Source organism: Anabas testudineus, chromosome 6 (assembly GCF_900324465.2).
Source record: "Anabas testudineus chromosome 6, fAnaTes1.2, whole genome shotgun sequence".
NCBI lineage: Eukaryota > Metazoa > Chordata > Actinopteri > Anabantiformes > Anabantidae > Anabas > Anabas testudineus.
Window position 1 is genome coordinate 1,971,309 of NC_046615.1, and position 27,200 is coordinate 1,998,508.

The 27,200-nt window shown below is 42.5% G+C and overlaps 4 protein-coding genes across 5 annotated transcripts; 2 read left to right on the top strand and 2 right to left on the bottom strand.

Moving 5' to 3' along the window:
* Positions 1-3,506: 3,506 nt before the first annotated feature.
* Positions 3,507-8,427, bottom strand: chmp1a (charged multivesicular body protein 1A). Its single transcript, XM_026366464.1, has 7 exons — positions 8,291-8,427; positions 7,398-7,417; positions 7,224-7,301; positions 6,200-6,346; positions 5,853-5,981; positions 5,452-5,645; positions 3,507-4,530 (listed from the first exon to the last, which is right to left on the bottom strand). The coding sequence occupies exons 1-7, from the start codon at positions 8,295-8,297 to the stop codon at positions 4,509-4,511; spliced, it is 597 nt and encodes a 198-aa protein (XP_026222249.1). The 5' UTR covers positions 8,298-8,427; the 3' UTR covers positions 3,507-4,508.
* A 316-nt stretch (positions 8,428-8,743) lies between these two features.
* Positions 8,744-11,157, top strand: LOC113166186 (charged multivesicular body protein 4b-like). 2 transcript variants are annotated; one of them, XM_026366173.1, is made up of 5 exons: positions 8,744-9,033; positions 9,483-9,579; positions 9,727-9,871; positions 10,394-10,517; positions 10,736-11,157. In XM_026366173.1, the coding sequence occupies exons 1-5, from the start codon at positions 8,850-8,852 to the stop codon at positions 10,804-10,806; spliced, it is 621 nt and encodes a 206-aa protein (XP_026221958.1). In that variant the 5' UTR covers positions 8,744-8,849; the 3' UTR covers positions 10,807-11,157. The 2 variants fall into 2 exon arrangements, with proteins under 2 accessions (XP_026221958.1, XP_026221959.1); XM_026366174.1 differs by having other exon boundaries at positions 9,754-9,871.
* A 531-nt stretch (positions 11,158-11,688) lies between these two features.
* Positions 11,689-20,892, top strand: cdk10 (cyclin-dependent kinase 10). The gene is made up of 15 exons (XM_026364786.1): positions 11,689-11,773; positions 12,372-12,603; positions 13,377-13,690; positions 14,788-14,860; positions 14,950-15,021; positions 15,236-15,338; positions 15,683-15,764; positions 15,906-15,973; positions 18,106-18,158; positions 18,531-18,600; positions 18,903-18,962; positions 19,061-19,184; positions 19,282-19,421; positions 19,510-19,562; positions 19,648-20,892. The coding sequence occupies exons 3-15, from the start codon at positions 13,601-13,603 to the stop codon at positions 19,749-19,751; spliced, it is 1,092 nt and encodes a 363-aa protein (XP_026220571.1). The 5' UTR covers positions 11,689-11,773; positions 12,372-12,603; positions 13,377-13,600; the 3' UTR covers positions 19,752-20,892.
* Positions 20,893-20,938: 46 nt separating this feature from the next.
* On the bottom strand, positions 20,939-26,812 carry vps4a (vacuolar protein sorting 4 homolog A). The gene is made up of 11 exons (XM_026364784.1): positions 26,603-26,812; positions 26,081-26,192; positions 25,837-25,981; positions 25,683-25,744; positions 25,354-25,473; positions 24,821-24,977; positions 24,360-24,508; positions 23,433-23,514; positions 23,049-23,268; positions 22,808-22,948; positions 20,939-22,678 (listed from the first exon to the last, which is right to left on the bottom strand). Exons 1-11 carry the CDS (start codon positions 26,621-26,623, stop codon positions 22,577-22,579), a joined length of 1,311 nt encoding a protein of 436 aa, XP_026220569.1. The 5' UTR covers positions 26,624-26,812; the 3' UTR covers positions 20,939-22,576.
* Between the last annotated feature and the right edge of the window lie 388 nt (positions 26,813-27,200).

A 27,200-nucleotide genomic window follows, 5' to 3' on the forward strand; every position in this document is an offset into this window, starting at 1 on the left:
ACTGTTTAGGAACATTAGGCTGTGGAAGGTTGGATGAACTAGTGGGTAAATGAGGAACACCAAAATGATGAACTCTTGTCTTACACATTGAACTGTGAACATGCACCACTTAAGTAGGTTTTAAAGAGAGCTGTGTTGGACTCAAATTAAGTATGTTTTTGAGTTTTTGAATCAAGACGTTTCCCCTAATTGTGGGAGAAATTGGCTACATGGTAGAAACATTTAGTCCCAGATGAGCTACAGCCACCCTGTTGTATATGGATTTTTGTGAAATTCAAATAGCAGTAAGTTGCATGTCCTGTCACCTTATTCTTCAGATATGTCTATAATTACCTGTGTTCTGTACACACTGTATCTATTGCATGTCTGTCCATGCTGGAAGAGGAATCACTCCTTTATTTCTTCCATATTTTGTTTCCTTAGTTTTTTTTTTCTTCCTTATATTCCTGATTCATTAGGGCTGTATGTTGCACAGATTGCAAAGCCTTATTGTGATCTGTGATATTAACCTATATAGACAAACTTGAGTTTGATTCGATTTGAATGATTTACATGGTAGCCCACAGGATGTGGATGGATCTCCAAAAGCAAGGAACATTTTCTGAGCACATGTCGGGATTGTTAATGTTTTCTTACCAAATATCTTTACTCCAAGTTGTTAGTACACTCATTAATTGACTTCTACCTCTTTTTTAAAGTCAGATCTTACTACTTCCTGTTTCTCCCTGGCTAACCCTGTCTACCTTCACAGCACGACTCACTAATCCAATCGGAGCGGCCCTGAGCGTCCACTCTCCCTCATCCAACAAGCAGAGGCGGTCACATGGGAACAAAACACCCTGATTAGTTTCTACAAGTGGGGGTGGGGGGTGGGGGCAGCAGGGATTAGCCATCACTCAGATATTCACGGGCCATGTATTTAATTTTCTGACCAAGGTAAAATGGCGGAATAGCTGGAAACTAAGGATTTAATAATAAAGTTTTAACTGAATAACAAAACAAAAAGCTTGTTACAGTCATGCACCCTGAGGATTTGGTGTCCATGTTGCTTTCAGCTCTTCATTCACTTTCACCTTGTCTCTCCTTTGTTCTGCAGACGTTAAAAATGCATTGTTCCTCTTGATTTACCTACTTAATCCACATTTTCACTGTCAGAGATTGTTTGCTGACCTTTGACCCCTGTAGTATCTTGTCACACTCATCTATTATGTCCATGAGTGGAAATCAACACAGTCTCACTCACTGAATAGTTTCCAGTTACAAACCTACTGCCAAGTAGGCTATTGCTTATTTGTCATACACAGACAGCAGACACCACCAGGAAACCTGACACTGCAGCCTGTCTTGGGGATGTGGAATTAAAGGGGAACTCCATTCCCTACAGCGGAGCTCTTTTTATAGTAACTGCTCCTGCTGGGAGCGACTTGTATATTTAAAACACATTTTCAGTTCCTAACCTTGAGTTTCTTTCTCAGCTGAGGGTCAGCGAGGTCACTGGGTCGGTATTTTCCAGTGAGAACTGCGTCCCGGCTCATCACACATATTAACTGTCACTGCTCACTGAATTAAAGTCAGTCTCGGGACGACTTGTTCATCAGCTATTGTGTTTTCATGAGTTGTGCGTCCTCTTTCTGTCACCATGGCTAAGTCAAGGCTTCCATAAAAAGAAAAGGCGGGGGAGTCCTCAGTGGAAACACTCAGTGCACGCCAAGGCAACATGCTGGGGTGGTCGCTCTGGCCTCTCGTTGACATTTCGTAGGGCGACAGCCAGTTGTTATGTGACTTGTCAGGCACGCAGATTTGTTGTCCAGTATTTGTGCTGCCCCCCTCCCTGGGCGGTCTGATTATTTAACAATGGTGCAATAGTTTACCTTATGACTTGCTCCACAAACAGTGTAGGAGAGAGACAGCATGGGAGAAAGATAGAAAACGCATAAAAGAGGAATTCAAAAAAAGCCCCTCACTTCCATCCCCTCACCGCCCGCCCTGACACGTTGCCCATTGATGGCTTTAATGAAATGTTTGCTGTTTATGCTGCAGTTTCAGCTGTTCACCTAGGGAACACCGTGTCCTGTACTTGCCTTTGTATGTGAACGTGATGCATCTGGGTGCATATTCATGAACCAACTCACTGGGTTGTGATCCGCCTTGCGTTGTGCAAATGAGGCCATAAGCAGTGATGATGACTAATTCAAAAGCATTCCCCTGAAATGGCAGTTTAGCACAGTGCTACTGTGGTGCAGCAATATGTCCGAAACATAGCCGAAGTGCTGAACACTGGAGTCTAAGGGCCAATTCTTGCTTCCTGGGGATGTTGTGTGAGATCACAACTGGAGTCAGTTTCAACCTTTTTTATAAAGGCCACACAAAACCTGTTCAGTTCATCACTGAGACCAAGTCGACAGTTGTGCCATATTTGAATGAATTCCCTTGAGGTGTCCTTTAAACATCCTCTAAACTCATTCTAAAGAATTGTGTTGTCATACAGACGGACGGATTAACAACTCGAAAACATAATGCCTTTAAAACCGTGCTTGTTGATAAAAGTTAACCCAGCTTAACTTCATGCTTTAAAGCTCAGCGCTTTAAAGATATGCACAGCAGAAACATTCAGGAACTGAATCAAGGGTTTTGACCTACAACTGGTGCAAACATAAAAGTGAATGAGAAAATGAGTCTTGTACAACACAGGCTTTTAGATGAGAAATAGATTTACTAGACTAGTGTTTGTGTGTACTCTGTCTTTCTCTTCAATGCTTTTAGGGCATTTTACTGCTGTTTAAAATGTGGCCTACACCTGTATATGCAGCACAAACACATCAGTGTAAGCATCACAGGAGTCAAATGAAAAGACTGCATCAGACGGCAAGATTTTATTTTCACAAGATATATATACAAAACAAAAGTGTTGCAAAGTCTATGGAACCTTGAGTATAAATAAATCCTCCCTAGATTAAAATGCACAACAAAACTGAAACTGAAAACATTATCCAGAGGGTGAAACGGCTCCGTCACATGAGGCTTTTGTCCCCTCAAGTGTCCACACTGGACGAACAAAGAGGAAACATTGAAACCAGTCAAAGCACTTAACAGACAAAACAGAACAGAAACCAGTGATTCTGATATCGCCGTTCATTTAATTCTAGAAGTGTCACCTGCTCTTGATGCAAACCATCTTCCAGCACTCACCTGACCAGGTCAAGCACATGCGTAGTATAGAAGGCAAACCAGGAACAAAACTGTGGAACATCCACTGTGTACAGCCCTGTTCTGAAACTGGGACATGTGATGATGATCTGGTTATTTTGAGACTTCCACAAATATCTGAATGGGGTTTTGATGTTACTGTGAGAGATTTTCAGCACCTTGTATCAAACACCCCCCCCCCCCCAAAAAAAAAAAAAAATAACGACACAAATAGACATTGGAAATGTCCTCTAACAGCAACTGAAGCTCACAAGTGGAAACAGACTAGAACAGGGCAAAAACATTCTGAGGCCTGTGTGACAGGAGGACGAATGGAAAACTCCTTGTTCTGATCAACGTCTGCTAAGTTTCAGTTCACTCACTGTGGTTTGTTCTCTGAACTATTGTCCTTCAGGCACTAGTGAGAGGAGGGGGGGCAGCTATGCAAGCACCAGCATCCCAAATAAGGCGTTCGAAGCAAGGAAACAAAAAAACACTAAAACAGGCAGGACAAATTATCTGAATAACAATGAAAAAGAAAAAGATCATTCAATATGACACCAAGAAACAAACGGTGGGAGGATTGTCATCTGTTACAGACAGTGTTGCAAAGATTCAATCACCAGATGTTACATGGATGAATCCGACGAGGGAAGGAGACCGTTAGTGTTTCCGTCAGGCCACTGTGTTAAAATAAAATACCTCTAAACATGAAAAGTGTGCAAGAGCTGCTTTTTTTCCCCCATTAAATGCATGTGTCTCCTTTCTTCCTACAGAATCATCCATTTAAACCACTTCTGACAGACAGAGCCCAAGAAAACCAACTTAAAAAAACAAGTGCAAACATCTTCGACCTACCCTGCACCAGGAACACCCTTATAATCACCCTGCTCGTTAAAACTCTTCATTTTCATCATTATACAGTTTGTAAAATGTTTCTTCAGTTTGTACAGAGCATACATCCAAATGTGTGAAGGGAAATGAGGTTGAGGAAAAAGAGGGATATAAAAAGGAGGGAAAATAGGAGAAGTGAAAGGTAAAATGAGCTCCAGTGGGGAATTAGAGGGGAACAGAGAAACTGGAGGAGAGATGGATCGAAATGAGAAGGTGAACCAGAGAGATTCATGCCTTCTCGTGTATATTTCTAGCTAGGGTATTTGTGTATATGTATATTTATAGCGCAGGGGGATGGTAATCAATAGCCTCATTAAATCCTCCCGGTAGGAACAGTTCAATAGAAACACACACAGCTCCTGTCGGCGTCATTAAGCTCGTCTGCTTCCTCGCAGCTGTACGCCCTGTCACCTCTCCAGGAGGAGCTCTCAGTTCCGCAGAGCAGCCAACCTGCAACATGGGAAAACAACATGCCAGTTTAATTGTTTGGATGGGATGCCAGCCTTAAAGGAACAGTGCAATTAATTCCATTTCCAAAATGATAGTTTTTTGCACTGGAACAATGTAAATCATCATACAGGAGTTCTGTTAATCAAATTAGCTCATTTGAAGTTAAGTGACTTCAATAACTTGTTCTCGTCTGGTAGTATGGCTTAAAGTATTTTGACTTGATATGGATTTTAACTATATATGAACGGTGTTAAACCTTCCTCTGCATTTTCTAGATTAAAATTTGTCTTTGTTTTAGCTGACAAACACATAGAAACTCTTTTAGATTACATCATCTGGAGGGGTTTTAGCTGAGGTGATGTCATTTGGAGGAGAAGGCAGTTCCCCAGAGTGTGCAACCAGAGTTTTCTTTAGATAGGGAATGCACTATAGAATCTGATGGAAGTGTGGACTTGGAGAATAGTTACACCCTACATGAGACACTGTAACAGCCAAAAATGTTGCTATGTTTTTAGCTGATATCCTTTCTGTATGCCTGGTAGTTGTGGGCTCACTGAAAGCTTATTGCAGATATACGAGTACTGCAGAAGTACTGGTTGATAAGAAACAAGACAATGCGCTGAACAAATACCAAACATAAGTTTGAGGTAGTTTAGACACTGTTTCTCCATCACTCGTGACTCAGCTACCACAACAGCAGTGTTCTGTGTTAGTGTGCCGTGTAATCTAACTTCCTGATCTCATGCTAATCTCACTGGAAACCTGCATGTTTATGTGTTATTTGTTAGCCTGCTGCCAACGCATGAACAGAGTTGCACGAAATGAAGAGCAGAAGAATCAGGAATCAAGATGTTCCTTCCAGCCTGTAACCTAGTAGCTATGTGACATCCCATACTGTCTAGTACAGACACTAGTCCTTACCGCCGAGACAGCTGGTCCTCCTTCTCTTGGTTCCGTGAGCTTTCTGCTCCAATTGAGGTGGCTCCTGCCGGCAGCTGGTTGAGCTGGTCCATCACCTCCAGGCCATTCTGCTCTGCTATTTGGTGGATCAGGTCATCGACCTGCTGCTGCGGAGTGGTCAGCGTCATTGCCGAGCTCATGGAGTCCTCCATTACCTGGTGTAGGGAGGAGAGGGATGGATCAAATGGCAGAAGGGAAATGCTAAGTCAGGTTGGAGAGTGAAACTGAGTTTGAAGTTCAAACATGACTTGTCAAGTCCTTCTCAGTTCAGAACAGATTATCTGATTATACAGAGTTATAAAATTAAACACTATGAATCCAAGTACTACAAACACAAAAGCACACAGTCTGCAGCCACTCACCGAGGTGTGAACATCGAGGTTCTGTACTTGAGTTTCAAACTTATCCATGACAGCAGAGACTTTTTGGAGATCCATGGAGCTCAGAGCTTTGTCCAGGGCTTTGGTCACCTGACCCATGTTTTTAGTCACCTTGGAAAAAAATATGATACTTTGACTGTGTAATGTATTTATTTCATTTAGAACAACAACAACAAACTTCATCTCCTCCCATCGCAACCTCACTGAAACAGAGGGAACACTGTGATGTGGAGAATAGTGAGAATAGTCACTTTACAATGCTGTTGTTTGAATGTTTAGCTAACTCAGGCAACATGTATTGTACAGCAAGTACAAGTACAGCAACTTACAGCCTTCATGGTGACAGCACTCTGGACTTTAGAGGCCACGGCGTCGACTCGTGATGCCATGCGCAGCCAATTAAGACCCTCATTTTTTTTCCGGATGGCGTTCTCTGCATACACTCGGGCGCATTCCACATTTTTCTGTTGCAAAGCCTGGTGATGGAGACACTGATGCTGTTAACAACATAAACTGCATCTGCACCTTTAGTAACCCCCATTTAGTACAACCTCCCATGTGTAGATACACATATGTACACTTATTAAGACAGACAACGTCATTGCTTCATCTTTGGTGTCAACTGAACTTGTCCATGTTGTACTTTGTTCTGCCAATAATCTTTTGTTAATCTGATATTCTCATTGTTTAGCCATTTGTCTAGTTATTTCATTGTGTGGACAGCATCTTGATAAGTTCAGGTCACATGAAGTTAGTCATTAGAACAATCATAATACTTTTTACAGTAATAAAAACAAATTGCAGTAACAGGGAGGACTTTCACCCTTTCTAATTTAAATGCATGTGATCTGTTAAACGTCATATGAGAAGTGAGGACTATCATGACTCAACAGGGAAATATCTCTGGCCTGTGAGATAATGAGGGATTGGCTGTGTTATATCCCCAGTGTTCTATGAGAGAAGCTGATACCTCTGCAGTAATCTCCAAAGCAAACACGCAGTAAACAAACAAACAAACAAAAAAACAAACAGACTTGTCTTGAGACCTTGTGACAGCAGACACATTAGCCAATACAAAATTTAGCCATGAAGGAAACAGTGACACATCACTTTCAAAAAACAAAGTTCTATTTGTTCAATACTGAAGCTGTACTGCCCCCTGCTGACAAATGTCTTTTTAACCTGTACTATGTGCAGAGACACTGTTATTACTACTATTAATTTGACTACTGGCGCTACCGGTGACATCCCTAATCATCCCATCTCTAACTAAAATATCTCTGTATTATCTGAACTAATCATACATCATAACGCCATAGCAGCTTTGCCTCAAGCTCAGACCAGTTTGCTTACCTTCTTAACCTTGGCCTGCTCCTTTTCAGAATCCTTCTCTGCCTTCTTAGCCAGTCTTTCAAGCTGCTTTGAAGTAAACTGTAAACATAAAAATGCATAAAATGAATTAATGAATCATGTAATCTAAATCAAATGAATCTGTTGTCCAACTTGAATCTTTTCAAACATACATACCCTTAGCTGGAAGAGTGTTTCTGTGGAACGACAGTGGAAAGAGAGAGTTACAAATATTAAGTACATACTGTCACAGTATTCTGAGTCCACATTATACATGTTTCTGCTGACATTGGCTTTTCATTCCCTAGCAAACATTTATAACGCTTTCCCGGCTGAATGTTCTTTGCTTTAAGGTGAACACACTTAACTAATTATTTGAAGACCAGACAATTGCGCACCTACAGCATCATAAACAGATTCATCCTATAATCTGGCCAATACAGTGGATGTTTTAGTAAGATATGTGTAAAAAAAAAAAAGCAAAAATACTGTATAAACAGAAAAATATGAAATTCAACAAAGAATGAAAGAAGTTCTTACAAATATCTAGCAATGGGAAAACATTAAAACACAGAGTTTCTACAGAGTTTGATTTCTTTAAATACTGAAATGTATTACAAGTGTATTCAAATATGACAATTAAAATGGCACTAAATTATAATTAAGCAGGGTTAAAAAACATTGTCAGTTAGAATTCAGTGTCTAATCCTAAGGTGGCGTCTCCGTCTGTCGAATCTACACTCATCAAATGTTGAATGGACGCTCACATTCCTAAGTTAACAGTCATGTGCTAAGAAAAGATTCAGTGGCATCCAAGCAGCGTTAAAACAACATGTTAGCGTCAACCAGAAAGCTACATTGATGCTGATGCTGACAACTACAGCAGAGATAGTTTAAAGCAGCTAGCTAAAAACAAGCACAGGTTTCACAGCTAACCTGACAGCTAGCGCAGTTAACCACCCACCCAGGCTAACAAGCTAATGTTAGCGCCATGTAAATACATTGGTGGTGCTAAAAATAGAAGCAAAGTCTATCAAGATAAATAGTTCAGCTATTAAAACACGACATACCATCCATGTCAAGACGAGTATGACTTCAAGTTATCACGGAATTTATTATTTTAGCTCCTCAACAGGCTGGACTCGATTTGTTTTGATTTCACCGTGTATCTGACACCGCACTTCCTGGTCTAAACACTAGTCACGTGATCACAAATAATTCTTCTTCGCCTCTGACTTTGTTTATTGCATCCTGCTCAAGAGAAGCAATGTCGCCATCTACTGGCACCTTTGTCACAAACCATTTTTGTAATGAGAATCTGTACACATCTGTAAAGTGGCGTTAGATCTGTCAAATAATGTAAAATAACGTAACATGGAAGAACTCGGTCAAGGCACAAATATCTCAACTGCTTAAATATCCACTTAAGTACAGTTCATAAGAAAACGAAGGTAGTGGTTACATGGTACCTGATTAAGAAGGCAATCACAGGATGCACGTATTTAACGTTACGTTTACAAATTACAGGCAGCGGAGTTTAGAGGCGGGGGGGTGACTACAAACTACAGCCAGTCAGTGCAAGAAGAGAGACCTGAACCCAGCTTAGGAGACACTTTGAACAGATCAGACATGTCTTTGTATGTAAAGATATTCAGTGGAGGAGAAAAGGTGGGAATGAAGCACTGTCATGAAGACGGCACTGAGAAACTTCCAGAGGGAGAAGAGTTGCTGCTGAGTAAGGAAGAGTTTCTGAAGAAAAAGATTGACCAGGAACTTCTGTTTGCCAAGAAAAATTGTAGAACAAACAGAAGAGGTGAGGTATTAAATGTTAAGTTTATGTATGCCTCGTGTTTTTTTTAATAAATACGGATGAATAATGTTAGCTAGGTGATGGTTTAACTAAGCTAACCTAAGCTAGTTATCAAGCTAGTGCGTTACCTAGCAACGGCTACTGCATTTGGTCTGTGCAAGTGAACTTATTAGCAGTAATGCTAGTACATTGGTATTCATCTAGAATCACTAACAATGCCCAAATGTGTGTAAAATGGTTTAATATACCAAGACATACAGTACCAAAATGAATAAAAATAAATGAAAACTAAATGTTACTGTATACGGACATTTTTATGTTGTCCAAGCCTTAACATAACAACAACAACTGTTCCAGGTTGGTACTGTGCATGATGGCTAACTAGAGTGTTTCACTGGGACACTCCTGTTCATGTCCTGTATCTGACTACATCTGACTGTGCTCTCCTCCAGTGGCCCTGCAGGCGCTGAGAAGAAAGAAGTGGTATGAGAAACACCTCAAGTACATTGACTGTGCAGTGAAGGCTGTGCGGTCGGCCCATGAACACATGTAAGAGGAAAACTAGCAGATTGAAAGTCATTTGAATCATTTACAAGTAGGAATATCTGAAAGATTGATCTGCTTTTGACAAGTAAATCTACGTGGATGTCTATTTAGCTCACAGTAAATGTTGTACCATCATGTTTGTTCATACAGTTTACTAACAGCTGCTGCTGCTTTCAGAGATATTGTCAACAAGGTGAATGATCTTTTCAAAGACATTACAGAGGAGCAGGATGTGGCTCAAGACGTGTCGGACACCTTTTACACATCTGTGGGCTTTGCAGTGGAATTTGACGAGGTACAGTCACAGTAATGCTTTATCTTATGTTGAAGTTCCTATAGGTCAGTCATTTTTAACTTGCTACTTATGCTTCTGCTTTGGGGGGTACATATAAGAGTTAACTCTACTCAACTTTTGGTACCAGGTATTTCATTTTCTATTTTAAACGTAGTACCCCATCAGTGTACCTTGTTGTCATGGCGATGCTGCATGAAACTGTTGTGATAAGAATGCCTTTCTTGTTTTAAAGTAAGTAAGACAGATTTATAGACTTAGAAGAGATCTAAGAGTTCAGATAACGAGACTGGTACCATGCAGTGGAAAAGTGTTGTGACAAGTGTGAACGGTATTAAACTTCCCTCTATCTGCCCTATGTTAAGAAACTCAGAGTCTAGCTGAAAAACAGAGGTTGATATGATGTCATATAGAGGTATGAACAGTAGTAGTAGTATGAAACCAAACTAGAACTACAGGTGGTGGAGTTTCCCTTTAATATTGTACAGTAAGGTTCATTTGTGTGTGTGTGTGTGTGACCTTCAGGAAGAGCTGCTGGCAGAGCTGGAGAGGCTGGAGAAAAACATGGACGACACCCTCTTTGAGGACAGAATTGAGGAGATAGTCCCTTGTCTCCAAGTGTCATCCACTGCATCACCTTCCCATCCTGGTAAGAACCCTCTAAAGAGTAGGTACAACCACTAGATTAACGTAGTTAACTTTGTGGATCATGGGTCAAGCTAAGATGAAGCCTGGTGCCACAGAAGATTCATTCATGTTCAGTAGCTCTAATGTGGAAGAGGAGAGCTTCAACATGCCATGACATAAACAAGGTCCAGTTGGCTGCTACTATTCTGCTCACATTTTGTTCTTTCTTGTGCCCCCAAGCCAAGACAGAGGAAGATGAGGTTGAGGATGAGTTAGATTACCTGCGGCGCTGGGCTAACGAAACCTTGTAAACACTCCATCAGCTGCGTCACTGAGAGTGAAGACTGGAATAAATAGGCTGTTAATATCTAGTATTGTTCTTGTTGTTGAGTGTTCTGTGTTTGTGTGGACATTTGATTGTCTTCTCTCCACAGCAAAACGTCTGAACTGGGAGAGTGCCATGATGATTATTGATTTGACATTAGTGGATTTCCTTTTGTGTGTTCTTAAAAATGGGTATTTTGTACATCTAGTGTTTGTTGTAGCTGAGGTTTCATGAAGCACAGCGCTGATCCTCATACTGTTGTGCTGGCAGTGTCCTTCTCAAAAGAGTTTTTGTTTCAAACTGTTAAATGTAACAAAAATAAACAGTCAACAACTTATTACCAGCTTCAAGAATGTGACAGTGATTTGTACTGCTGATCTGAACAGTCAGTCCATTGGTAGATCTAGGAAAATGAAATAGAGCGGCAAAGGGGTGCTGTGAGTTCTGGCAGGATGGCCGGGGTGGGGTGGTAAGAGAGTAGAGGGTTAAACTTAAGCATCTACTTGAGGTTTGCAAAATCTTTTTCAACATGTGGCCAAGATGGCAACTTAAAGTATAAACCAGCATGAAACACACACATACATACAACACTAAAACCAGTCAACAATGTAGCAACGTATACACATATAAATACCCTTTAGCATGATGAACAAAGAGTCTGTAGTCAGAAAGAGTTGCTGTTTGTTATCACTGCTGTGAGCCAGTACACAGGATTAGTGGCTGTCACTCAGACAGAGCGAGTGACGGAGACAGAAAGGGGAGTGGCAGAGGCAGGCAGAGGGAGGCCGGTGACAGAAGCACCTCAGACACAGCACCGTTAATACACAGTCTGAGTCTGAAGGTGCCACAGCACAGACTGACAAAAAGAAGAAGAAGAATGTGAGCTCTGTGCAAGTGTACACCAGCTGACTGAAGCCTAATGGGGTCTGGAGCAAGTCAGAAGGAGAATGCAGGTAGGGATGAACTCCCTAAGAAGTCGAATGATCTCAGTAGAAATGGAACCAAAATAGAGAACACATTACCTGTGACATTACCACTTGTCTTTATTACTGTAGAATGAATACATAGAGGATCAGCTTCAGTGTATACCAACAAAGAATCTACACAATTGCTGGTACTGTAAACTCTGTTTAAAATGCTAATGCCTGTTTGTACTGTTCTTCACCTTTCTACCAAAACATATTTGTGTTTATCATTGTAGTGAAACATGTCCTGGAGCATCTTATCGAAGCAATTAATCTGTTAAGATATTTAATTGTAGCTGATCGTGGTTAGAGACAATCATTGTTCCACTGTGGAGTACTAATATGATGTCGACACGGCCCTAACGTGCTTAAGAAATAAGCACAATCCTATTAGGAGGTGTTGTTCCTCCTGATACAGAGGCACTACCACACATCTAAACACACACACTTTACTAGAAATCAGCAGGTTTGTCTTATCTACAGGTCAATTCTAGACCTAAGATCAAATTAGTGGCTGGAGAAACTGGGGTGCAGGTAGAACATCTTTTATAGGTTCTGTAAAATCTCTGCATGTTCTCCCTCACAGTTACAGAGAGCCCCCCCTCATCCCAGTCCACCGAGGAGTCCGATTCAGCTGACTTGTCTGCAAATGCGCCCACCATCCTCGTCACAGCCCCCTCCAGGGATAACATCTACGGCACACCGTCCACCCTCACCATAGCTGATGCCGTCAAAGAGCGGAGGCCTTCTTCCATGCCCTTTATAGTGGGGAAGAAAGTAGTGAGCACACAGTGACTCAGAGTGGCCTGCTTTCTGAGGTAATCAACCTTTGACAGGATCAGGTCATATGGAATAGGTGTTTGAATGACTGCAGGGATGTTATCAGGGTTATCTAGACTCAGGCTGTGAGACAACACAGTGCAGGCTAACACTAGTCCTAAGATGGATGGATGTGTGACAGTCACGTGCCCATATCAACATTGAAAGAGGTTTTACTTGGTGTGACCAGTTGTCCTGTTCATACTGGCCCTGAAGAGATCACTTCCTAATGGTCTTTCTGTAGTAACATCCTCAGTCACTGTTCTGTGCATGTATTGATTTAAATGTGTAACTAAAGGTAACGTGAAGCTTCAGCAGTCTGAGTGGAATGAAGTGAATATTTGATCAGTTACATGAATGTAATGTGACTAGTTTGATGGTTGAAGCTTGATAGAAACTGCAGTGATTTATACTTTGCAGTGATTGCACTCTAATGAAAACATAATTATCAATTATACATCCATTCCAGCAATTACATATATCCCTCCGAGCTGTATGCTGCACCTTTAAGATAAGCTTTTGGAGGACTGTGAATTTTGGTGTCTACGTCTTCTAGAGAAACATCAGTGTAAAACCCAGTTTCATGGTTCACATGGACACTGTTTCAGTTTTATGATACATTTGATGACACTTTCTACTTTAATACACCCATGTGGTCTACTCTCCTACTAGTTTGATCACCCTTGAAAAACTATCATGCTCATCCTCCCACGTTTATATTTATAATGTGTGATTACATCTGTTTTCTTTTTTTTGTTTTCTTTTCTTATAGACTTCCTGAACTCCCTTCGGATGCAGAACGACAGAAGCTTTTCACAAAGTGTTGTCTTTAACTCCAACTCCGGGAAAGTTCTCTGTTGTCCCACCGGTCACTAAACACAACACATCAGCACAATGGCGGCGCCCACCGGAGTGTGAGCTGCTGTTTGACTGCTTGAAGCCATAACCGACCATAACCTTCCTCGTCTGGGGTTGCAAACGGAATACAGTGAAATAATGGAGACCGTAGGAGAAGACGAACCAGACCCCATAAAGCTGAAGTCCATAAAGAACAATAAAACATTCACAGTGCCTCAAAACGACAGGGTAAGAGCATTAGCTTAACGGGAGGGGAACGTAACTCGACTTATTTGAATGATTTCTTGGTTATAAACGGCGACATGGGACTCAAATAACACAGGTTCAGATTTTTGTACAAGTTCAAATAGTCCAGTCACAAATTCGGCATGTGTTTGACAAAATGATCTATGTTAGAAAAACTCACAACACACATATAACACGAGTGAAGTAGCCGTCAGTGGTGGAAAGGCTAGTTAACGCTGGTGGTTAAAACTGCAGATTTCTGAATGGAGTTTTCAGTTTCTCCCATTAAGACTGTCTGTCGGTTAAGAGATAAGTTAGTGTTTCCTTTGTTTGCGTGTGCTTATTATGTAAAAAAACTAAACAAACAACAACCAAAAAAGCTAATGAGACGCTTTTATCATGTGATTTCTTCCATGACCTTCCATGGTGAAGGTATGGTGTGGATGTTCCACTTGAATAGTCTACTGAAGTCAGTGTCCTGTAGCAGCTAATCTCATTAGTGGCTTCAATGTGAAACGTCTTCTAGTTCAGGGGCCAATCTGTCTACGTCATGTGGCGTTTCCTTGGAGAGTCCACTGTGTCCTCATCACCTTCACTAGATCTTCTTTAGGACTGCGTAAAACCAATTTGAATGATCATTACAATCCTGTGACAGCAGCCCAGACTAGTTGGCTGAACGAGTGTTTTCCATTTAGGTCATGGAAAAGCCCCAGACAACGACTGGAAAGCAGAAAACACAAGAGATGTGTGGAGAATTACCTGACAGTCAGTTCTTTATAGTGGTTCAGAGCCACCGTTTGGTTTGATGATCACAGTTGGATGTGATTTTGTTATTGCTTTTTATCATTTGATTTTACATTGTTCCGATATTATAAATATGTCAACACTCACAAAGCTGTTCAACAGTCGTACAACTTATTTATATGGGAAGTCTTCAAGAGTGTGTATGTGTAGATGTGAAATAAGCAGGGCAGTGCTCCTCAAGGACCAGGTCTGGGAAGCCCTGATTTAAAGTGTGTTGTACTCAAGGAGCAGAAAGTGATGCATGAGAAATACAAAGAGCCCTGCTTCCATTTTCTCATCTTTTCTCTCTTTTACAGTTCGGAAGCTGCAGAAGTGTGAGAGAGTTTGAGAAACTCAACCGAATAGGTGAAGGAACTTACGGCATTGTGTGTAAGTCATTCGTATTGTCTATTATACTGCCGAGTTATTAGACTGTCAGACTTCAGTTTAATAATAAAGGTATCCTTTTCTTTCCACAGACCGAGCCCGTGACACCAAGTCAGATGAAATTGTAGCATTGAAGAAGGTCCGGATGGACAAAGAAAAAGATGGTGAGACCACAGGTTCTCTAGCTCTCATTCATATGTGTGTGTTTGCATGCATGTAATAAATCAGTCTTTATAGATAATCCCAGACTAATGATGGATATTATCATCAAAATTCAAAGTCTGTAGAAATAAAAGCACACATTTTGTATTGTTTCCTTTGGTTGAAATAAAGTGATGTGTAGAAGAACCTTCTGACGCACTGCTCTCTATCTGGCAGGAATCCCCATCAGCAGCCTCAGAGAGATCACCCTGCTGCTGAGGCTGAGACATCCCAACATAGTGGAACTCAAAGAAGTGGTTGTAGGCAGTCAGCTGGAAAGGTAGCTCACATAATCAAACCACATTATGGTGTTGCTGCCGTGACAGGTGTGTTACAGGCACAGTTTTGTCTCTGTCTTGGTCTTCCTTTAACAACATTAACAGTGTCTACACTCTGTTCCTGATCAATTAGATGTTCTTGATTCTGCTTCTCTTGCATAACAAGGATACTTTAGAGTGACACCAAACTCCTGCCCGTGCTGAATGGATTGTTGAAAACAGTGCTTGAAAGAGAAAATAAACCTTTAATGGGTTTGATAATGAGCCTGTTTCACTATTTTCTGTTCTGGTAATTTGACTCTTAATCATCTGTATTTTAAAATGTATTCTCTCATTTCACATTCAGCCTGTTCCTGGTGATGTGTTACTGTGAGCAGGATCTGGCCAGTCTACTGGAAAACATGCAGACTCCATTCTCTGAGGCTCAGGTGTGACGGAGTGAAGCTCCTAAATCATTATTTGAATTATTTCTTGTTTGTTTCTAGTAGGTTTTACTTTTACCCCCATAACTACACAAACTCGTTCATTCAGGTTCCTGACCTAGGCCCCTTTCTTCTGTCATTTTCCAGGTGAAGTGTATCGTCCTTCAGTTGCTCAGAGGCCTGGAGTATCTCCACCACAACTTCATCATACACAGGTCAGTTCCAGATATTCTCTGGAAACTCAACAATTCACTCTTTGGATTTTTTGTGTTTAGAAAGCTAAATTAAAAGTGGGAGTCACAGTTCAAGACAAAGGTGATGTAAAACACCATGAGATTTTTACTCAGATCCTGAAACTAGATTTAAGGAACCCAATGATCCTTACACATGTATGTTTTGTGAAAAATGATTCTTTCTTAAATATTTGTTTGTGGTTAAAGTAAGTGAACCTCTATGATTACCAGCTCATTTGAAGTTACGAGTTTGAGTCAAGTGGGATGACTATCAGGTGTGAGTCTGGAAGGTCCTGTTTTATTGAAAGAACAGGAACCTGGATCTTTACTGTCACAATCTGATCTTGACAACTTTGTAGAAGTGTTTCACAAAGGAGATTTCTGAATGCCTTAGAAGTAGAGGTGTAAGTTGTCACCAGGCTGTAATGCATTGTAAGAGAATTTCTAAATAGTTTTGACTCCACCAGTGAACTGTCAGGCAGATCCAGTACAAATTAATCCCAAATTCTACAGGAAAATGAGTAAAGAGTGGATCATGGTGCCAGAGATTGGTTAAAGCAGAACAGATGTAATGTGTTGAAATGGCTGAGTCCTGAACATAATCCTACAGAAATGCTGTGGAAGGACCTGAAGCAGGTAGGTCATGCAGAGACAATCTCTCAGCTGATGTACAGTTACTATAAAAGCTGAATGGAAGTTATTGCTGTAAAAGAGGTTCACAACACTCACTGAAGGCGTGGGTCACTTCTCATGTCAGTTTTGTATCTGTCGCTGCATATTGACATTCAGTGTGTTCACATGCACTAAAGTGACCAGGTTACAGTCGGCTTTCTCTAGAAAGCTGATTTCTTAAGTGTCGTTTAAATGGAAACCTGTAATCAGTTTAGGGGATTAGAGAAACCTGATTTCCTGAGGGAGACTTCTCCTGGAGAACTCCGCTTACTGTTCCATGTAAACCAGGTTTCCAAACAGCTTTCTCAAGCGCATGTGCACAGCAAAGACTGCCGACACTCACCACTCTACTATCAGCTGAGAAGTTCTGCTGAGTGAAGAGAGAGATCGTTATACGCAGCGATGCCACTTAAACTGAAACCAACACAAAGCTCTGTAGACGACTAAAGAAGTCACTTATCACTGCATTTCTTTAATTCAGACAGTTAGTGCTGTGAAAAGGAGCTGTGTCTCTGTCTGTCGCTGTGTCTCTCTGTCTGTCGCTGTGTCCCTGTCTGTCTGTCGCTGTCTCTCTGTCTGTCGCTGTGTCCCTGTCTGTCTGTCGCTGTGTCCCTGTCTGTCTGTCGCTGTCTCTCTGTCTGTCGCTGTGTCCCTGTCTGTCTGTCGCTGTGTCTCTGTCTGTCGCTGTGTCTCTGTCTGTCGCTGTGTCCCTGTCTGTCTGTCGCTGTGTCCCTGTCTGTCTGTCGCTGTGTCTCTGTCTGTCGCTGTGTCTCTGTCTGTCGCTGTGTCTCTGTCTGTCGCTGTGTCTCTGTCTGGCGCTGTGTCTCTGTCTGGCGCTGTGTCCCTGTCTGGCGCTGTGTCTCTGTCTGTCGCTGTGTCTCTGTCTGTCGCTGTGTCTCTGTCTGTCGCTGTGTCTCTGTCTGTCGCTGTCTCTCTGTCTGTCGCTGTCTCTCTGTCTGTCGCTGTGTCTCTGTCTGTCGCTGTGTCTCTGTCTGTCGCTGTGTCTCTCTGTCTGTCGCTGTGTCTCTCTGTCTGTCGCTGTGTCTCTCTGTCTGGCGCTGTGTCTCTGTCTGGCGCTGTGTCTCTGTCTGGCGCTGTCTCTCTGTCTGTCGCTGTCTCTCTGTCTGTCGCTGTCTCTCTGTCTGTCGCTGTCTCTCTGTCTGTCGCTGTCTCTCTGTCTGTCGCTGTCTCTCTGTCTGTCGCTGTGTCTCTGTCTGTCGCTGTGTCTCTGTCTGTCGCTGTGTCTCTGTCTGTCGCTGTGTCTCTGTCTGTCGCTGTGTCTCTGTCTGTTGCTGTGTTCATACAGTTACATGTGAACCACGCTTCCAAAATCAGCCCAGGACAGAGGAGTAATCAGATTACTCTTCTGCTGCATGTATACTCAGATTTCCAGGAACCAGGTTTCTTGACTGTCTCATTGTCATTTTCCATCCTGTTATCAGGGACCTGAAGGTGTCTAATCTGCTGATGACAGACAAAGGCTGTGTTAAGATCGGTGAGTCACCATATAACCATAACCAGCTGTCTGCTACTACTGACCTTTGACCTCTCTGTTACAATCTCTGCCTCCAGTTTTCCTGTCTTTTATAGATCACTGCCCTTCTTTGAATTATCTTATCTTACTCCTTATTTTCTCTATTAGCCTTTAACTGTAGGTCAGATCTTATCAGTTTGTCACATTTCTTCTATTATTAAATCAGATATGAAACGTAGCTAGTGGAGTAAAGGTTGATGAAATGTAAGGCACCTTCAGATTATACAGTACTTCAGTAAATCCAATCAGTAACCTTTCACCACTGCCTAAGTTATTAACAGTAGTCATTGTTTTATGGATGTGTTACTGTTGCTCTGTTCTTTCTGCCTCCAGCTGATTTTGGGTTGGCCAGGATGTACGGCATCCCCCAGCAGCCCATGACCCCCAGAGTGGTTACACTGTGGTGAGTGGTTATTGGGCCTCTCAGCTTCTGTTTGCTGTGTGTGTGTGTGTGTGTGTGTGTGTGTGTGTGTGTGTGTGTGTGTGTGTGTGTGTGTGTGTGTGTGTGTGTGTGTGTGTGTGTGTGTGTGTGTGTGTGTGTGTGTCTTCTCCTCATATCACTTGCCTGTGTTGTGCTTGTGTTTGTGCAGCCTCAGTAGAAACTCTTCTTTTAATCCCTCAGACTAATCCTCCTTTATTAGCTCCATTACCTCTACTGGATCCTTGTCACGAAACAAGTTCCTTCACACTGTCCTCTGTCTACAGGTACAGAGCCCCGGAGCTCCTCCTAGGGACCAAGACCCAGACTACAGCTCTGGACATGTGGTGAGTCCTCAGTGACGATAACACTTAATGTGATCGTACAAAACTGTGCTTAACAGGAAGCAACAGGCTTTAACGCTGTCATGACGTTTGCTCTGCAGGGCGGTCGGCTGCATCCTGGCCGAGCTGCTGGCTCACAAACCTCTGCTGCCGGGAACCTCTGAGATCCAGCAGGTCGACCTTATAGTGCAGCTGCTGGGAACACCCAACGAAAACATCTGGCCGGTGAGACGCCATCAATACATCATCAACTAAAAACTCTGTTAGATGCGATGATTATAGGAAGATTTACTGAGTGTGTGTGTGTGTGTGTGTGTCCCAGGGATTCTCTCAGCTACCCCTCATCGGTCAATACAGTCTGAGGAAACAGCCGTACAACAACCTGAAGAATAAATTCACCTGGCTGTCTGACGCTGGACACAGACTGCTCAACCTGCTCTTCATGTATAACCCTCAGCGCAGGTACAGACGGACACATACATACACTCGTCTTACTAGTTAGAACACTCGCTGACCTAATTCAAAACCCTTTTTCTGTTTCCTGATGCAGAGCTACTGCCAAAGATTGTCTGGAGAGCTCCTACTTCAAAGAGAAACCCCTACGTGAGTGTGATCCTTTGTGATCAGCTGTTAGCGGTCGCCGTCTGATGTTTTTTTATTAACTGTGTTTCCATGCTCTTCTGTGCAGCGTGTGAACCAGAGCTGATGCCGACCTTTCCCCACCATCGCAACAAACGTGCTGCTGCTGCCGCCTCTCTGGCAGAGAGCCACTCGAAACGGAGCAAAGTGTGATGCGGACGGCGTCGGCGATATCGGATCGGTTTACGTTTCCACTGCACACACCAGAGGGTCATGGTGGTGAAATTTCCTGGAATGAAAACTAGTTCCAGTCAGTGTCTGCTTCAAAACACCAAACTTTGTCATTGATCAGCGTAGGACTGATTACGCAAGACTCTAATGCAATGATAGGACCACTTAAAAGGGCTGTAACTGCACATGCTGTAGTACACTGTGCACGAGTATTTCCTCATATTCAGTATTGCTTTCCATTTGCTAAATCAACTCAAGGTAATGACGTTACCTGAGGCATTGTGTACCTTGCAGTGACACATTACAGAATCCGCTGTCCTAACATCGACTCAATGTGAAGGCACAACAAGCAGGAACTGATCTAAGTTGCTTTGAGCTCAGCGCAGCTCCACTCACTCTGGATCCGTGTGACGACATCTCTCAGGAGTTATTCCTAGTGCTGAAAGTAGGATGTAGAATAATCTGCCTTTATGAATCCAAGGGAACACGTGTCTGGATGTCGAGGCACCCTTGTGAAAGAGCAGCTGGGTTAAGATCACAGGTTGGATCCCGACAAGCATCAGGAGGATGAGATGACCAACTGTGTCCTGTCAAATGTTCTTGATGTGAACTCCCCTGAAGCTGCTCAGGGGCAGTTCAGCAATTTGGGCAATGATTTGGTTAGTGTGATGATCAACAACACTGGAGCCAGCAGACGGTATGGTTAGCTTAGCACAGAGGCTGGAAACAGCTAACTCTCCTCTCTGTCTGTCTAAAAATAAATCTACCTACTAGGACTCCTGATGGTCCCAGCAAAGCCCCCCCAACCTCCTGTAATGAGTTCACTCTGCTCCAGTCCTAAAGGTCTGTCCTGCTGTGCTGTTGATCCGCTCGCACAATTTTCATTAGTATCATGACATTTTGATCTTTTCCTTTACGAGTCTCAGCTTGCATGTCAAACATATTTAAAGAAAAAGAGAGAGGCTTCTTCAGAATGCTGAGAACTGGTTTAAACCTGTAGACTTGTGTTTGCCGTAAGGCTGTCGATGACCCAGCTGGGATACTAAGATACTTGACATGTTACTGTAGAGCCTCTAAATATAACAAACCATCATCGGTGAAACATAATAAATGATCAAACCAGCAGCTGTGTCTTTTTCCATTTGAAATGTCAGTTTTTATTAATTCAGCTTAAATTAGTAGTAATGGTTACCAGGCCAGCGGGAGCTTAGATTCCCTTACAGGGATGTTAATAAGACTTCCCACTGGACCAGCATTTACCTCCACAAACACACAGCGGTACTAGCACTGAGCTGTCACAACCGCGACGTCACTCCCGCCAGTGAGTCACTCAGAAAAGTGTGATGCAGTAGTGAGAACAACAGGACAACAGCAGGTCTGGCTTTCCTTCCCGTCCGTTACCTGACAACAGGACAAATACTGTTTAAACAGGGGAAGAAGAGCCAGCTCTGGTCACACAGTAATGACAGGTATGGTAGCGTCAGCCTCATATCTGCCTCCCCATAGGAAAAACAACAAGCAGGATTTACACTCCATCAGGAAACATGAATGGAAAAAAAAGATGCTTCAAGTGTAAACAGAGTGGATGTATTAGATGGAACAGGGTGTGCCACGTGGAGGCAGGAGCTAAACTGCAGAAACACACACTTGTATTCTGGGAAATAGAGTGCAGAAATGAGTTGGAGCTCAGAAGAAGAAAACAGCAGTAGAGCAGAATCTCATTACTAGCTCTATTCAGTAGCTGTTGTGGAGCTTACAACCATACGACTGGTTTCTCATCAGCATGGAATTCAACTGTTGTTACTGTTATTATTTGGAGCACTTTAAGAGCATCTGATCATGTGATATGATCATAAGCTCCAGATGTTATCTTGTGACAATCAACTTGGTCTTTTAGCCAATATGGATGAGGCCTCATCTCATTCCAGTATGATTTAAGCTCCAGTACAGCTACTGAATAGACCTAGTGGTGAGGCTTATATAGAGAGCAGATACATTTTTTGGATTGAAATATCCATCAAACACATCTCTGTGTTGTAAATACTGAAAATGAACGTGTAGCTCAGACAGCTGCTAGCACAGAGGTACAAACACACACAAACACACACACAGCTGTAGAGGAAGGACATGGAATCAGAAATAATTAGTTTAACTTCATTAAATAAAAGAACAGGGGTCCTAATGTATGTACATCTGCATGAAGACATACACGTTTAATAAAAACACAAAAGATGCATTCATACACAAATGCCTGGCAGAACTTGCTTTAGTTTTTTCCTGGACTGTCACTGTCCTCAACTGTGATCCAAAGCAAAGTGCACAACAGCAACGAAATGTACAGTCCTTCAGTCAGAGACAGAATCGGCTCAGGGAGAGACAAATGTAATGCAGCTTTACTCGTGCCTATGCAGGTTAGATGAAAAGTTCTTGTAGTGAATGCGTTGTAGCGGCTGCTTTATAAAGGAACATTGTCTTAAATGTGGGAAAGACGTGGCCTCTACCGTCCATCTACCAAATCACACCAAGATTTTCTATTGTTGCATTTGGTTGACGTCCTCCAAGGACTCAAAAATACTGGACTGGACGATCAGAAGAAAGAAACACGAGGTTTCTTTGCTCTTTCTGTTCAACCAGACCAGTCAGCTATTTCAAATCCATGTGAGGCAGTGAACCAATCGCTCAGCGGAGAGATGAAAGCCTACAAGATAGTACAGCAGTACAGGGGGAGATGAGTTTCTCAGAGCAGTCTGACCCTTGTGGTGGATTCGGGAGGGGAGGAGGGGCACGGTGGGGTGGTGCTCTGTCTCTCAGCCCTCCATCCCAAAGTCTTCTGTGAACTTCTTGACCTTCAGCAGGTCTTCAGTGTTAACTGTGGGACGGGTGGTGGATAGAGAGCGCAGCATGTCCGACTGCAAAGAGGAAAGACGTCAAGTCGTTTTAGTTTTGTGATCTTTTGTGTAACGGAGGAAGTTAAAGAATGGACAGTGGCTTCTCAGTTAAAAAAAGATACTGTGTGTGTTCGTATGTGTGTGTCTCACCATGCAGACTATGGGCTCCAGTAGCTTATCACTAGGCACATCCATCCAGGTCATCTCTATGGCTGCAGGGTCGCCAGGGGAACAAGGAGTTAAGAGGTCGTCCACCATCACCTGGTTGTTGCTTCGCGATGGACCTCGAACCTGCACGAAAAACAGCACAAAGTCAAATAATACAACAGAGATTAGCTCCCAGGATTTGGTGATGTCACTGATTCTTTCTGTTTAGTTTTTATGAGCTCACCTTTTTGAAGTGTGTGGCCGACTGGACCTTCCTAACAGGCTGCATGAGAGCGTCCCGGACGATGATGCTGATGTCGGCTCCAGAGTAGCCGTCTGTTTTGCGGGCAAGCTGCCGCAGGTCGGCCTCACTCAGGCTGTGTGGTGTGTTGCCCAGATGAAGACGGAACATCTGAGCCCGAGCTGGCTCCTCTGGCAGAGGGATGTAGATACGCTTCTCAAATCTGGCACGAGATAGAGCACAAGTTCCATTCAGTCTATTCAAGACGTTAAGAGCTTGTGGAGCTGAATTTTAGACTGAACGCAGCCAATAAAAAAACACTATAAAACAATATTTAGTGTGAAACAAACACGTGTGTAACCACAGTGTCCTGTAGTGGCCTCTGACCTTCTGCGGATGGCAGCATCTAGTACCCAGGGGATGTTGGTGGCTCCCAGCACCAGAATCCCATCGTTGTTGTTTCCTACACCTATGAAGTCAGAGAGCTTCAGTCAACATGAGGACTTCCTGCCTCCCTTAGTGTTCCCACACGGTTATGGACCTTCATATAACATATACATGCAACATATTAGGACAGGGTGCATACTAAGGGCAGTGGTGGTGGTCTGGGTGGGAACTTGCTTGCTTGGAATTAGACTGTTTTTTTATTTTCACCATTTAAATGGTCAGGATATTTTGTGGTAGAAAGTAAGATTGATGATGCATCAGAGCCACTGAACTGAAGTGAACCCACAAAAAAAACCTGGCAACTAAAACTCCTAAGCCTTTTACAGTGTTTAGTTTGTAAACAATCTAATACGGTAGTTTAGATGATATTTAATTTTACCACAGCCTTTGAAGAACACCATTTCCCATAAGGCCTAGGGATTGGTAATCTAAACATCACAGCTCAACAGAATAGGTGGGTTGATAAGATAAGATTAACTTTATTAATCCCTGAAGGGAAATTCAGGTAGTCCTTTAGATAAACACAGTAAAAGTAGTTAGTAATCATCTGCTGTTGGCTGTGGGGATGAAGGATCTCCTCTATCTTTCAGTCCTGCAATGCAGTGAGGTGAGTCGTCCACTGCAGCTACTTCTCTGGTCCATCAGGATGTTGTGTATTGTATGTGATGAGTGGCTGTGATGTTGAAATGACGACGACAAGTGTTACTGAGTTTAATGAATGTGGGCAAAACCAGGGTATTGCTTTAAATATCCACTTTGCTGCTCTCAGCACCTTAACTAGACACCCCCAAGCATTTCATTATTACCAATTCAAATGTTGCACTGTAAAATGATCACTGCGTCTCAGTGTGATTATTCTCATCTCACCCTGCATCTGGACCAGGAACTCGGTCTTGATGCGGCGGGCAGCCTCGCTCTCGTTCTCATTCCTGGAGCCACACAGTGAGTCCACCTCGTCAATGAAGATGATCGAGGGCTTGTGCTGGCGAGCCAGGTCAAACAGGTTCTTTACGAGCCTGGGAGACACAATGACAGACGAGAGGAAAATAAGACATGCAGAGACAGTAACGCTGATAGAGGAGCACACTTGCACTGGGACCATGACATTTCATCGTAGTCTGTGAGAAAGACTGAAAACACTGACGGACATCTAACAGTCTATCATTAAACTCTTTGATATAATAAAATGTATATAGTCTTCTAGCCTCTGAGTCACTTAACAATATGTATTTTTTTTTTTTTTTATTTAACTGTTAATACCTAATGAAAAATGAGAAATCAGTTGATGTAATGACAAACAAACAAATAAACAAAAGAAATAGACATACTTTTCACTCTCTCCCAGCCACTTGGACATGAGGTCTGAGGAGGAGACAGAGAAGAAGGTGGAGTTGTTGGCCTCAGTGGCCACGGCTTTGGCAAGGTATGATTTTCCCGTCCCTGGAGGACCAAACAGCAGGATGCCTCTCCACGGAGTCCGCTTGCCTAAGAACAAAGTAAGGTTGTGTCCAACAGCATGCTTTAGTAGTCCAGAGCAAAGCGGGATTAAATCAGTATGTAGACTAACATAGTAGCAGCTTCTTACTATATAAGGTATAATATATACATTTTAACGATTGTGTAGTGACTGCAACTAAATAACTGACTCTATGGATGCAGCTCAAATCACAGCGTCTGGCATTTTTACATAACAGATACTGGTAGGGTATTAATGGTCTTAATGGTAAACTTATCTAGATAGTAATCTAAATAATGACTAGATCAAGTAAACTCTTTGCTTGGGCTAGTGAAAGGTAGAGAGGTAGCAGACAGCAGTTCAAGTGCAACTCATTACTTGAGTTGACATCATATGCAACAGTACCTGTAAATAGATGAGGAAATTTGATGGGCAAAATGACGGCTTCCTTCAGGGCTTCCTTGGCTCCTTCCAGTCCAGCCACATCATTCCACCGGACATTTGGCTTCTCCATCACAATAGCACCTGAAAACACACAGGCAAAACATGACTGAGTTCTGGACACCCTTAAAATAATGGGAGAGAAGGTATTTCTCAACCACCTACCTGGCACAAACAAGAACCCAGAACCACAAGGACATAGAACCCAGTGTTTTTTTCCAACACAATGTCAAATATTACACCCACTCCAACTGGATTAATTTCCCACCAAGTAACTGGATCCACCCACTTACCCATAAGCTGCTCCTGCAGTTTCTTCTTCTCTGGGTTTTCACCTTCACTGTCGCTGTCACTTCTAGAACACAAACATGAAGAACATAAAAATAAAGTGAAGACCACTTGAGACACTGCAAAGTTGGCTGACAGAGATAAAGAGTAGCAGCATACTTGTCATTGCTCTGTGCTTCCTTTACAGGCTTCTTGCCCTGTTTGTCTTTATTCTTCAAGTAGTCTTTAAGTTTCTCTGCTCTGTCCAGGTACTGCATACACTTTGCTCGTATGCTCTCCTTTGCCTTGTCGCTGTGGGCTTCATCTGAAAAAACATAATCAAACCCACCATTGATTGTACTGACAGTAGGGTGTAAAACTAGTTTAAAACTAGTTCAGCTACCCATCAGGCTGCAGAACTTACATTTGATGGCATGTAGGAAATACTCCACAGCATGTTGATACAGGCGCAAGGCCTCGTCATAATTCTTTGCCTTGTCTTCTTCTGTTGCTTTGGTCACAAGATCAATCGCTTTCTGCAACATTGTCAGAGGACAGATGGAGGTGGAGACACACAAACAAATGCTAAGTGTCTGCGACCAGGAGCCACAGCCCAAATAACGGCGAGATTGCGGCTGCTACCGTTATAAACATTCACCAGCAGAGGTTTATCGGCAGTTACCATTTCAGAAATTAATAGGTAAATTAAAATAGGGATTATTATTAACTACATGAACATTAGCTAACAATTGAGTTCTAAGTCAACAATGCTATATTAGGGAAACCAAATGGAAACACTGTTTGCAAACTGTTATCCACACTGGCTTACAATAGCGGGCTTTGGCATCAGCTGTTTTGCTAGCGAGTTAGCTTGTATTCAAGCTGCTCTATGGGCTAGCTAAGCTGTCCATTTTAGCAAGCTAACGTTAGCTAGCTAATAGCGTACCTGTAATGTTGAAGTTGTCATTTCATCTCCTTCTACTATTCGCCCAAATTTCTCTCCTCTGACCCTCACCAAAGGTGGTAACGTGAAGAAATGCGCGTGTTAGCAGCCTTGTGTTGTGATGTGACAGGTCGCTCTTGACATGACAAAACTGTTTAGTTGCTAACGGGCTAGCTAGCAAAGATGACAGCTCTGCATCGACCTAACAAAACCACAGCAACAAACGCAGCGAATACCGACAAGCTAGCTGATACCAAAACTCACTTCCGGTAGAAACTTTCAAAATACAAGTGCAAATTACAAGCATGTGCGCTAAATGCCAGAATTACACACATTTTTTATAAATGTAACTTTCCCTATTTTACATTGCTATAAATATTTAATTGCTATGGCTTTTTAAAGACTACACATTAGTTTCATTTGCAGACATAAATGTGTGTTTTCCACCTCCAACCTTGGTTAAAATTAGCAACTTGACCATTGGTAGCAAAAATAGATTCAAAGGACGCCAGCTACCACCATCTAGTGGCCATATTGAATCAGTGCACCGAAAATGAATGAAATGAACATTTATCTTACAAACAACTAAACCTTTCTTACT